Here is a 12,367-nt window from a genome sequence, read left to right on the forward strand (position 1 = left end):
ACAGTATGAGCAAAGGTAAGGTCTTAGGAGATTCATTCTGACTCTGAAATCAAACCAACTGCAGGTTTTAAAATGAGCTTTTCAGCTGTGCACAGTGGCTCACACCTGTAGTCCCATCGACAGCACTTTGGAAGGCTAAGGCGGGCAGATAACCTGAGGTCAGAAGTTTGAGATTAGCCTGGTCAACATGGCGAAACCCCATCTCTACTAAAAATACAAAAATTAGGCGAGTGGGGTGGCACGTGCCTGTGTTCCCAGTCACAGCTACTTGGGAGGCTGAGGGCCATGAGAATTGCTTGAACGTGGGAAGCGGAGGTTTTGGTGAGCCTAGATAGCACCACTGCACTCCAGCCTGGGTGACAAACCGAGACTCTGTCTCAAAAAAAAAGGCCAGGCATGGTGGTTCACGCCTATAATCCCAGCACTTTGGGAGGCCGAGGCAGGTGGATCACGAGGTCAGGAGTTCAAGACCAGCCTGACCAACATGGTGAAACCCCATCTCTACTAAAAATACAACAATTAGTCGGGCGTGATGGCAGGTGCCTGTAATCTCAGCTACTCAGGAGGCTGAGGCAGGAGAATCACACGACCTGGGAGGCGGAGGTTGCAGTGAGCTGACATTGTGCCAGCGTACTCCAGGCTGGGTGACAGAGCAAGATTCCATCTCAAAAAAAAAAAAAAAAGAGCTTTTCAGCTTTTCTTCTCTAAACTTTAGTAATTCCAGAGAGATTTGTCCTCAGTGGTTGGAATCTCAGTGGTATATAAGAGCCAGTGGTTTTGGAAGATTGGAGGATGGCAGGGTCCCCGTTCACTTTTACATTGCTGTTGCAAAGCCAGCTTTCTTCCTGCACACCTCTTCCCCTGCCCTGCTTCGTTCGTTGCTTTGCATATGATGATTGCAATTTAATAACACTGAATGATACTTCACTGCTGATTTTATTGCCAACTACCCTTGGAACGTAAGCCTAGATGCAAGTAGTAAGGAGAGGGCAGCCAAGGCCTCTAGATTGCCAGTTACTTGGCTGGAAATCCTATTCATATTGGGAAACAGATTTTTAAAATAAATTTGGCACTGGAAACACTGCCATCCTTTTGTGAAGCTGTGTCAATAATCATAAACTCTCATAATCATGCGCCCCCAACCCTCGGCCAAGCTAACAAATATTTAGGCATCAGCGTATCTTCACGATGCCACCTTCTGTTGACCGCGTGGGCTTCTCATGCTGTTTGGGTTGGCAGTGGAACCTAATCTTCTGTTTTATGTAATGAGGAACATCAGAGGAGTGCTTTGTGCTTACCCTCTCAGAGTGTGTGCAAGACCTCTCGTGTACCCCATCATTTTCGGTGCAGTCAAAGCTAGCGAACATTTCTGTGGCCTGGGAAATATTTTCTAACTATTGGCAAGCCTTTTTCAATTTTTTTTTTTTCCAGTGCCATTTTGCTGCACGCCAGGATTATAATGACCCAGCTTTGCTTTGGTTTAAGATGAATTTTGCAAATATATGTGCGTGGTGGGACTACACTATTTTCAGAGAACACAGTCATGGGTGTAACAGGGTCTGATGCAATATAGTGCTGCATATGCCCAATCAGGCCGACGAGGCTTACCCTTTGCAGACTGTGCTAATAAGCAGTCGAGGCTTGTTGCGATCTGCAGAAATCTACAGAATTCTCTCTTTCTGAGAAGGCTTGTTGCTAGCATGTGACATCATAGAAAGCCTTTTTTTTTTCTGACATTTTTTCTGCTTTGCTTTAGAATATCAAAGGCAAAGACTGTTGAACATAGTTGGCCACTTAGCTTTATTATTCATAGTGCTCCCTCCCCTGTTGTTTTTTTCTTTTTTTTTTTTTTTTTAACAGTGTTCAATGTTAGCGTCAGGTGTTGGCTGCCTTCCTGGGGGAACAGATTGCTGTGAAGTAAACACAGCTGGAAACTGACCACATATTGTTTCTCTTTCTTTTAAGAAATGAAAGAGGCATTTATAGAAAAGCTGCAGAACATGGTACCGTCCAGATTTATAGATTTATTCCTCCAAGTCTGGTTAATGATTAATGTCACGCCTGGGTGTCCACATAGACCCACTTCCCTTCTCCCTTCCTGAAACTGCAATTTCCTCGGAACAATGAACTTGCAGAGGTTTGCTGCAATCGGAACTTGAGGAGGGGGTGGAGTCTGTTCAGTTCTGTTTCTCCCTGCTGAAGTGTGGTCTTTGGAGCTAAGTGAAGAATGACTTCTGTTAGGCTTTCCTCTGCCGGCCTTCCGTGCAGCCTCGAAAACCTCACCAGAGTCGCCTCTGCTGGTCTCTTACTGTGCTGCTCTGTCAGAGATGGGCAAGTAAGTGAACTGCAGAATGTTGCTGTGGGTGCTTGTGATTTGTATTTTATTTGATGTACTTTTTAACGTGAAGGCAGAGTATTTTCTAACACTGTAATTCAACTAGGTTTTGTGTCTCCTGCATCTATTTTTTTTCTCGTTGTTCTGAGGAGCTGATATACTTGGAAATATTAGGTTTAAGATATGCAGATGTCCAACTTATATGTATAGTCAAGGGTTTAGAGTCTGGAGACATGGGGCTGGCAATTTCAACTAGGAGGCAGTAAATTCAGGGTAAGAATGATGTTGATGTGGGGGGCTGGGGGGGTGGCTGGGTGTAAAAGTGATTGGGGAGAGAATCAAAGGCCTTCTCCTCCCACTTTGAGGACTTTATTATTATTTTGGTCTTTTATTCCTTTGGTCTCTGTGCCAAAAACTTTCTCTCTCTCTCTTTTTTTTTTTTTTTAACTATTTCTTTGTATAGATGTTTTGGTGATTTAAGTTATGGTGTAATAATTAATTGCTTTTAAGAATTGCTACTAATTACTTGCTATATTAAGGTTTTCCAAAGGGCTTTTCTCAATAAATAGCTATTTCTCTTTACATCTATCTTATAAGAACTGAGTTAGAGGTAAAGAAGAGAAAGATGTAGGAATTTAAGAGTAACTTCTCCTTTTGGTTTGCTTAAATGACAACTGGAGACCAGTTTTCATAGGCAAAATATATGTTACTTTAGTTTTTGTTTTTGTTGAGAGAACTGTAGGGTTGCCTCTTGGGATTACCTGAATTATCTGTCACCTGTGCTGGAATTTGTATGTAGTTATCTGTATAGTTATCTAAACAAGTTGAATCTGTCATTCATTCCTCACTGAAGAATCTCATCAAAAATAACATTCCCTGTCTGTTTGGCTGAGGTGCATGGATGGGAATTGTTGGAATTAGGCCATATTTGGATTCTCATAACTGGGTCCAGCACCTAGCATAGTTCCTGGTACATAGGAAAGCTCTATGTGATGTCAATAACTGACTAATTTAGTAACATCCTTAACAGCTGTTTGATTCCAAGAGCAGGAAAGTGAATGGTGTGTTTTGAATCTTATAAAATACGTAAGTAAACCCAAATGAGGAGAGAATTGAGAAAGCCTGTTATTCTGAAGGTGGTCCTAAAAGGCTTTCTCTAGGCTGATTACTGCGAAGCATATTTTTTCCTGGCTTTATACAACTTGGCAGAATTGATCTGATTTTGGATTCTGAAGGAATAGAAAGAAAAAATTTCATTATACATTACAGTGGGCTATAATCATGTGGCCAATTCTCTTCATTAATTTTTTTAAATGACTTTTCAAAAAATGAGACAGTACTGGTTGTTTCCCTAAATGAATCTAATTAACAGCTGCTTAAGGTATCTTAATGTTTTTTTCACATATTTTATCTGCTTTGATTCTCCTATCAGTCCAGTGAGGTGAGTATTGATGTTACTTCCTCATTTTACAATTGAGAAAACTGAGAGTCAGATGAAAAGTGATTCTAGAAGTTGCGTGGTGCGTGGAAGAACCAGATGTCAGCTGGGTATTTTAAAACTCAAAATCCCCGTGTACGTCTCACCCGCCCCCTCTCCAGTCATCTCTAAACGTCTTCTATTGCAGGATAGTAGAAACAACTCCCACCTGGGTGTCAGGAGACCTGGATTCTGATTCTGACTGGGTCATTGCTGACCTCTGTGATGTAAAGCAAGTCACTGGAGTCTTTGGATGTCATTTTTCTGCAAGGAGGTTATTTGAATTGATTTCTTAAGTTTCTTTGCAGCCTTAGGATCTATCCAGGGCCATATCCAGGGCTTGTGTTATCTCTGAGTGCTCACCTGCAATGTAGAGAAGAGGTGGGAAAGGAGGTAGGATTCTTTTTTTTTTTTTTTTCTGAGACAGAGTCTCGCACTGTCGCCCAGGCTGGAGTGCAGTGGCGCGATCTCGGCTCACTGCAAGCTCCACCTCCCGGGTTCACGCCATTCTCCTGCCTCAGCCTCCCCTGTAGCTGGGACTACAGGTGCCCGCCACCATGCCTGGCTAATTTATTGTATTTTTAGTAGAGACGGGGTTTCACCGTGTTGGCCAGGATGGTCTCAATCTCCTGACCTCATGATCCACCCGTCTCGGCCTCCCAAAGTGCTGGGATTACAGGCGTGAGCCACTGTGCCCGGCCAGGAGGTAGCATTCTTTCCAGCTGTTCTATCCAGCTCTCCCTTGGTTTCTCCTGCCAAGTGCAAAGAGACATAGGATCTCCATGGATGAGGAACACTCCAGGCCCTTGTTTGCTCTGATCTGCTTCCTGAGCTGGCATTTCTCAGTCTGTTCTTTTTTACTCATCCACAAAAGCATTCGAGCCAAATTCTCTTGTAATTTCAGCCCAGGTATGATCAACATCAAGTTACCTTTCCATTTGGCCCAAGAAGAAGTTCTAACCTCCTTGCATAAGCTCATCTGTTATCTTAATCCTTTCCGGAACAGGGCAAATGTAAATAAGTATTACTCTATCCCTCTCAAGTTTTTCAAATTACAGCAGGTGGTTGGGAAAAGGGGAGGGCAGAACAGTGGAAAAGCATTTTTTATTCCACTTCCATTGCTAACTCTTGTAGTTGTTAACAGATCGATTTAGAAAATAGTGGGATACTGAGATAAGGGTGACTACCCTTTACTAACACTAAAAAGAAAAAAAAAGCTATAACCAAGTGTCTGCCATCACCATTATGGTGTAAAAGAAAAAAAAAAGAAAAAAAAACAAGGCCAGGCATGGTGGCTCATGCCTGTAATCCCAGCACTTTGGGAGGCCAAGGTCAGTGGATCACCTGAGGTCAGGAGTTCGAGACCAGCCTGGCCAACATGGAGAAACCCCCGTCTCTACTAAAAATATAAAAATTAGCCGAGCATGGTGGTGCACGCCTGTAATCCCAGCTCCTCAGGAGGCTGAGGCAGGAGAATTGCTTGAATCCAGGAGACAGAAGTTGCAGTGAGCCGAGTTGTGCCACTGTCCTCCGGCCTGGGTGACAGAGTGAGACTCTTATAAGGAAGTTGCGATGACAAACTCTCAGTGGGGAGAAAGGGAAGATCTTCCTAGGAAAAGAGAGTTGGCATTCTCATCCTGATGTTTGCCCCCTGGACTGATGAAAAACCTCATTCATGACCACAGTCTGTATTTGGGAAGCTCTGTTCTACCTGGTGCTTGGGTTCTCCACACTCACAGACTTCCTGGGTAGGAAGTGGCGCTTTGAATGGAGACATGAGAGCTGCGTGTGCAGGTCAGCTCTTTCCTTTGCTGCAGTCTCTTTCTCTGCTATCTTGCTATGATTTAGTCCTTAACTTTTTCCTTTTGTCTTTCCCCATAGGCAAGAAGCGAAACCCTGGTCTTAAAATTCCAAAAGAAGCATTTGAACAACCTCAGACCAGTTCCACGTAAGTTGGCAAGATCATCATCTGAATCCAAATCCTTGTACTTTCAGGTTTCTCCTGGGGGTTTATTTTTGGACTGGTGAGCAATGATGCCTTGACTTTAGAAGAGCCCTTTAAGGGGGAAGCCATTTGCTCACTGTTCTGAGACCTGAAATAATCATCTTGTCAGTCAGTTACGTTGAATGGGTAGTTTTGAACTCAGTGTCTTAAGTTATTGGTTGAGTAGGAAGTGAATGTCACATATATTTGGCAGATGGGGCTCTGTGTAAGGCCAGAAAGGCCCCTGGATGTGAACTTCCTTGCCTTTTCCCTGTAGATTGCAGCAAGCAGGAAAATCCCTGTGAAAGCCACTACTATAAAACTTGGGTTGAGATGGATAGATGGTATTTGGTGAGGACCCACATCCTCACACTTAAATTCTGTCCCATATAAACAGAAGGAAGAATGAGGTAAAGGAACACTTTTTTTATTAGCTGAGGTTTTGGCCCAAATCCCTAAGTCAGCTCAAGTCCTAGTGAAGGGCATCGTGTAAATGACATCCTCTCTGTGAGGGTGTCTCCTTCTTGTTTTTTATTTATTTTTTATTTTTTTATCTGTCTCTGTGGGGTGGGAACGGTACTTCCCCGTCCAGCTGGAGGTACAACCACCTACCAAGGTATCTGCATGAGAGGAATGGAAATTCCAAGGAAACTCACAATAGAGGTGTTAGAGAGACAGGGCAAGGGCAAAGAGAGGGCATCCTAATGGCAAAGTGAGTTGGTAAGGCTTTTGTTCATGTCTACAAAAGTGCCTCCCTTTGTAATGGGTTTTGATCTTAGCTGTGATCTACTATCAGGAAGTGCACCCCCTAGTGTTGGAATGTGTTCTTAAATGGGATCATGTCTGCTCTAAGACTTTGTGAAAGCCACTGGTCCTGGCATCGCGTGAAGCAGTATACAGACACTTTCCACTGGAGAATTTTTAAGGACAAAGTAGAGTTGAGGGCTACTCTTCAGGGTTCTGGACTGTAGCTCAAGAGTCTAAACTCAAGATAGAATGTTCCTTTCGTTAGAATCTGCAGGAGGAAGATCCGTCTTCCCATACTTGCTATCAAGATTGTTTTCTTCCTCTTTTTTTTTGGTCTCTCTGAGCAATTATTTTTTTCTCGTAGACCTGTGAACTGTGTAATTACTATTGTTTCCTCTCTGACTGGTTTCTCAAGAGCTTACAGTCAAATATGTGGCCTACTTTTACTACCTGTGTAGGAATTTATGGGATATACTTTTAAACCGTTTTATTTTGAAATAATTGCAGATTAACAGGAGGTTGCAAAGAAATGTACAGTGAAGTCCCATAGACCCCTCTCCCCAGGCCATGCCAAACTCCCCCCATCCCAAGTTAACATATTACACAACTATAGTACATTATCAAGATCAAGAAAGTGGCAGTAGTGCAAATCATAGAACTTAATTTTGCCAGCTATGCAAGTATTCATTTGTGTGTGTGTGTGTTGTACGTGTAACTCTATAAAGTTTATCACATGTTTAAGTCTTGTATAAGTACTATTGTAATCAAGATACTTCACTACAGCAACATTACAAGACTCTTTTATGTTACCGTCTTGTAATCACACCCACCTCTTCTCCCCATCTCCGTCCTTAATCCCTGGCAACAACTAATCTGTTCTCGTTTGCCATTTTGTTATTTCGTGATTGTTATATAAACAAAATCATGCATCTCTTTTTGAGATTTTTTTTGTTCAATGTAATTTTATTGAGGTTCATTTAAGTAATTGCATGTATTGATGGTTTGTTCCATTTTATTGCTAAGTACCCATCCGTGCTATGGTTATACCACAGTTTGTTCAACACCTTAGCCTTTGAAGGAGATATGGGTAGTTTTCCATTTTTGGCTATTATGAATAAAGCTGTTATGAGCATTTATGCATAAGTTCCTGCATGAGAATAGGTCTTCATTTCTCTGGGGTGTAAGCCCAATAGTGCAATTGCTAGGTTATATAGTAAGCCCATCTTTAGTTTTGAAAGAACTGCTGAACTATTGGCCAGAGTAATTGTACCATTTTATGTTCTCAGCAATAATGTCTGAATAATCCAGTTTTTCTGGATCTCTGCCAGCAATTGGTATTATCAGTAGTTTTCATTTTAGCCATTCTGATGTATAGTGATATGTATGTAGTTTTTTTTTTTTTTTTTTGAGACGGAGTTTCACTCTTGTTGCCCAGGCTGGAGTGCAATAGCGTGATCTTGGATCACTGCAACCTCTGCCCCCTGGTTTCAGGTGATTCTCCTGCCTCAGCTTCCCCAGTAGCTGAGATTACAGGCGCCTGCCACCATGCCCGGCTAATTTTTTTTTTTTTTTTTAGTAGATACGGGGTTTCACCATATTGGCCAGGCTGGTCTGCTGGTCTCGAACTCCTGATCTTAGATGATCCACCTGCCTTGGCCTCCCAAAGTGCTGGGATTACAGGCATGAGCCACTGTGCCCGGCCTATATGTAGTTTTAATATGCAATTTCTCTAGTGGCTAATAATGTAGAATATGGTTTTAGGTGTTTATTTTCCATATACCTATTTTTGGTGAAATGTCTGTGCATATCTTTTGCCCCTTGTCTAATTAGATTCTTTTTATTGTTTACTTTTGAGAGTTATTTGTATATTCCGGACACAAGGACTTTGTTCAATATATATATGATATGAAAATATTTTTCCCAGTTTGTAATTTGTCTTTTTATGCTTTTAGCAGGACCTTTCACAGAGCAAAAGTTTGTTCAACTTATCAATTATTACTTTTACAGATCATGCTTTTGATGAGAAGTCTAAGAACCCTTTGCCTAGTCCTAGATCTGTCTAGAAGTTTTGTAGTTTTTTGCATTTAAGCCCATGATCCATTTTGAGTTAATTTTTGTTCAAGGTATGAGTTTAGGTTGAGCTTTATTTTTTTGGCCAGTGGGTTACCAATTATTCTAGCACCATTTGTTGAAAAGGCTATCCCTCCTCCATTGAATTACTTCTGCTCCTTTGTCAATATCAATTGGGCATATTTGTTTGAAGTTATTTCGGCGTTCTCTATTCTGTTCCACTGATTTATGTGTCTGTCCCTCTGCCAGTATGACATCGTCTTGATGACCACAGCTGTAGAGTGAGTCATAACAGGAAAACATGATTCCTCTCACTCTGTTCTCTTTCAGAACTATGTTGACTATTCTAAAGGCCTTTCTCTTTTCATATAAGTTTTCGAATAAGCTTGTCTATGTCCACAAAGAAACTTACTGAGATTTTAGTAGGAATTGTGTTTAACCTATAGATCAATTCAGGGCGAATTGACATTTTTACTACATTGGTTCTTCCCATCTGCAAACATGGTATATTTCTTCAACTTTATAAACATTTTATTTCTTTCATCAGCATTTTTATAATACAATTGCTCTATATTAGATTTCGTTAAAATTTATACCTAAGTGTTTTTTGGAGCAAATTTTAAGTGGAATTTGATTTGTGAGCTTGGTTTTCACTTGTTCATTGTCAATATATAGAAATGCAATAGATTTTTTCTGTATTGATCTTGAATTCTGTGGATTCTGCAATTGATCTTCTATTCTGTGACTTTACTAAAATCACTTATTAGTTCTAGAAGGTTTTCATCGATTCCTTAGGGTTTTCTATATAAACAATCATGGCATCTGTAAACGGAGACTGTTTTATTTCTTCTTTCCCAATCTTTACTTTGATTTTTTACTTTCATTTTCTTGCCTTATTGAAGTGGCAAGAATGTCCAGTCCTATGTTAATAAGGTTGATGAGAGCAGGCAAACTTGCTTTGTTCCTCATCTTAGAGGGAAAGCATTTAGTCTTTCACTATTAAGTATGAAGCTAACTGTAGGTTTTTTGTAGATGTTACTTATGAGGTTGAAAAGGTTCCCAACTATATAAAACCTCTCAGTATACTGAGAGGTTCTTTTGATTGTTTTTTTTTTTTTTTTTTTTTTTTTTTGCTGGAGTGCAGTGGCGCAATCTCGGCTCACTGCAAGCTCCGCCTCCCGGGTTCACGCCATTCTCCTGCCTCAGCCTCTCCGAGTAGCTGGGACTACAGGCGCCCGCCACCACGCCCGGCTAATTTTTTTGTATTTTTAGTAGAGACAGGGTTTCACCGTGGTCTCGATCTCCTGACCTCGTGATCCGCCCGCCTCGGCCTCCCAAAGTGCTAGGATTACAAGCGTGAGCCACCGCACCCGGCCTTGTTTTTGTTTTTTTGAGACAGGGTCTCACTCTGTCACCCAGGCTGGAGTGCAGAGGTGTGATCATGGCTCACTGCAGTCTCAGCCTCCCCTGGCTCAAGTGATCCTCCCATCTCAGCCTCCAAAGTAGGTGGAACTACAGGTACATGCCACCACACGCGGCTAATTTTTTTTTTTTTTGTATTTTGTAGAGATGGGGTTTTGCCATGTTGCCCAGGCTGGTCTTGAACTCATGGGCTCAAGCAATTTGCCTGCCTTGGCCCTCCCAAAGTGCTGGGATTACAGGCACGAGCCAATGTGCCCTGCCTGAGAACTTTTATTATGAATGGGTATTGAATTTTGTTGAATGCTTTCTCTGCATCAATTGATATGATCATAAGATTTTTCTTCTTTGATCTGTCGATATGTAGATTATGTTGATTCATTTTTATGTACTGAGCTAGCCTTGCATACCCCAAATAAATCCCAGTTAGTTATGGTATATATATTTTTGTGCATCGTTGGATTTGATTTGCTAAAATTTTGTTGAGGACTTTTGTTTCTAGGCTTTTGGGAGATGTTGGTCTGTGGTGGTTTATTTATTATTTCTCTTGTGCTATTATTTTCTAGTTTTAGTATTAAGGTAATAATGGCTTCATAAAAATGAATTGGTAAGTGTTGCTTCTATTTTTTGGTAGACACTGCATAAAATTGGTGCTAATTCTTCTTTGGATGTTTGCTAAAATTCTCCAATGAAAGAAAATGAGCCTGGATTTTTTTTTTCTGGGACTTTTTAATCACAATCTCAATTTCTTTAATAGTTATAGGACTATTCAGATTATCTATTTCATCACAGTATGTGGTTTTGAGGAGTTGGTCCATTTCTTCCAAGTTGTCACATTTATGAGAATAAAATTGTTCATAGTGTTTCCTGCCTATCCTTTAAATGGCTGCACAATCTGTTGTGACATCCTTTTTTTTTTTTCCCTGATACTGATAATTTGTGTCTTCTTTTGTTAAATTTGTCAATTTTGCTTGAGGTTTATCAACTTTATTGATTTTTTTTCTTCTGAAGAACCAGCTTTGTTTTATTTTCCTATTTTCAATTTTATTGCTTTCTGCTCTTATTTTTACTATTTCCTTTGGGATTTATTCTTATATCAACCTGCCAGGAGTCTTATATCCCTTCCCCTTACAATTTTTATTCTTTACCTTTTATCTTAGTTTACATTATAGCATAAATTATATGTTAATGTTATAAATTTTATGAATTTTGGAAGGCTACCATAAACCCTTTCTTGGTATAAACAAGGATAAAAGCAGTTTATATTTTGTTTTTCCCTCGTGTGGTATTAACAAGGTATACCGTGAACATACTTATCTGTTTCACCGTGTGAAGCAAAAAGTATCACTTCATTATTGTAGAGTATACCGCTGTAGCTCAAAGAGTCTCCTTGTTATTACTTTAATGCCGAGGCTTAAATTTATACTCCTAAAGAAGTAGCTCCCACATTTTGTGTTTTTCTTGGCAATTTTCGAAGGCTGGCTTGGTGATTTCTTCCCATTCATACCCTGCCTCCTTCTGCTGCGCTTCACAAAAATAAATAGGCCTTGACAAAGCTCCATTCTCCCGAGTTCAATGTGTGTGGCCCCTCTGAGCTCTTGCTTTGAGCTACCGATGCCAGTGTGAGCTGTCCCTTCCCTTGATTGATAGTGACCAATTCTAAATCAGTTTGATGCTAGTTCATATGATTTCATTTAACCACCATAAGAAACTCAGAGGCAGTGTTTGTTACTCTCACTTGACATATGAACAAACAGAACGATGCAACGGCCAGGTGCATTGCTCCAAGCTGTTGAGCATAGCTTCATGGGTAAGAGTTCAGGGTCTGGTGCCAGAACACTTAGGATTATATTTGGGATCTAAACTTCACTAGTTGAACACCTTAGGCAAAATACCTAACTGCACTAAGCCTTAGTTTCCCCTTCTAAAAATACAAAAAATTAGCTGGGCATGGTGGTGGGCGCCTGTAATCCCAGCTTCTTGGGAGGCTGAGGCAGGAGAATCACTTGAACCCAGGAGGGAGAGGTTGCGATGAGCCGAGATCGTGCCATTGCACTCCGGTCTAGATGACAGAGTGACACTCCATCTCAAAAAACAAACAAACAAACAAAACTCAGGAATAACAGTGATGTTGCTGTCATGAGGATTAGATGTCCTAATCCATATGAGTGTCTAGTGTAGTGCCTGGTGCATTGCAATTGCTCGATGAAAGGTAACTCCAAGTTAGTATTATCACACAGCTTCTCAGTGGAAGAACTGGCATTTAAGCTCAGGAACCTCTGACTCTCAATTATGTACTCTTCGCCACACATCAGACTGGTAGAGGCTGTGAGCA

General features: G+C 40.9%; 1 protein-coding gene across 2 annotated transcripts in view; it reads left to right on the top strand.

The window, feature by feature from the left end:
* Positions 1-12,367, top strand: part of MAP2K6 (mitogen-activated protein kinase kinase 6) — a 132,920-nt gene that overhangs the window by 86,129 nt on the left and 34,424 nt on the right. For both annotated transcript variants that reach the window (XM_032177958.2, XM_032177959.2), the window contains exon 2: positions 5,694-5,760. In XM_032177958.2, the coding sequence (XP_032033849.1) occupies positions 5,694-5,760 (67 nt within the window). The remainder of the gene's footprint in view (positions 1-5,693; positions 5,761-12,367) is intronic.

Source organism: Hylobates moloch, unplaced genomic scaffold (genome assembly GCF_009828535.3).
Source record: "Hylobates moloch isolate HMO894 unplaced genomic scaffold, HMol_V3 SCAFFOLD_15, whole genome shotgun sequence".
NCBI classification, from domain to species: domain Eukaryota; kingdom Metazoa; phylum Chordata; class Mammalia; order Primates; family Hylobatidae; genus Hylobates; species Hylobates moloch.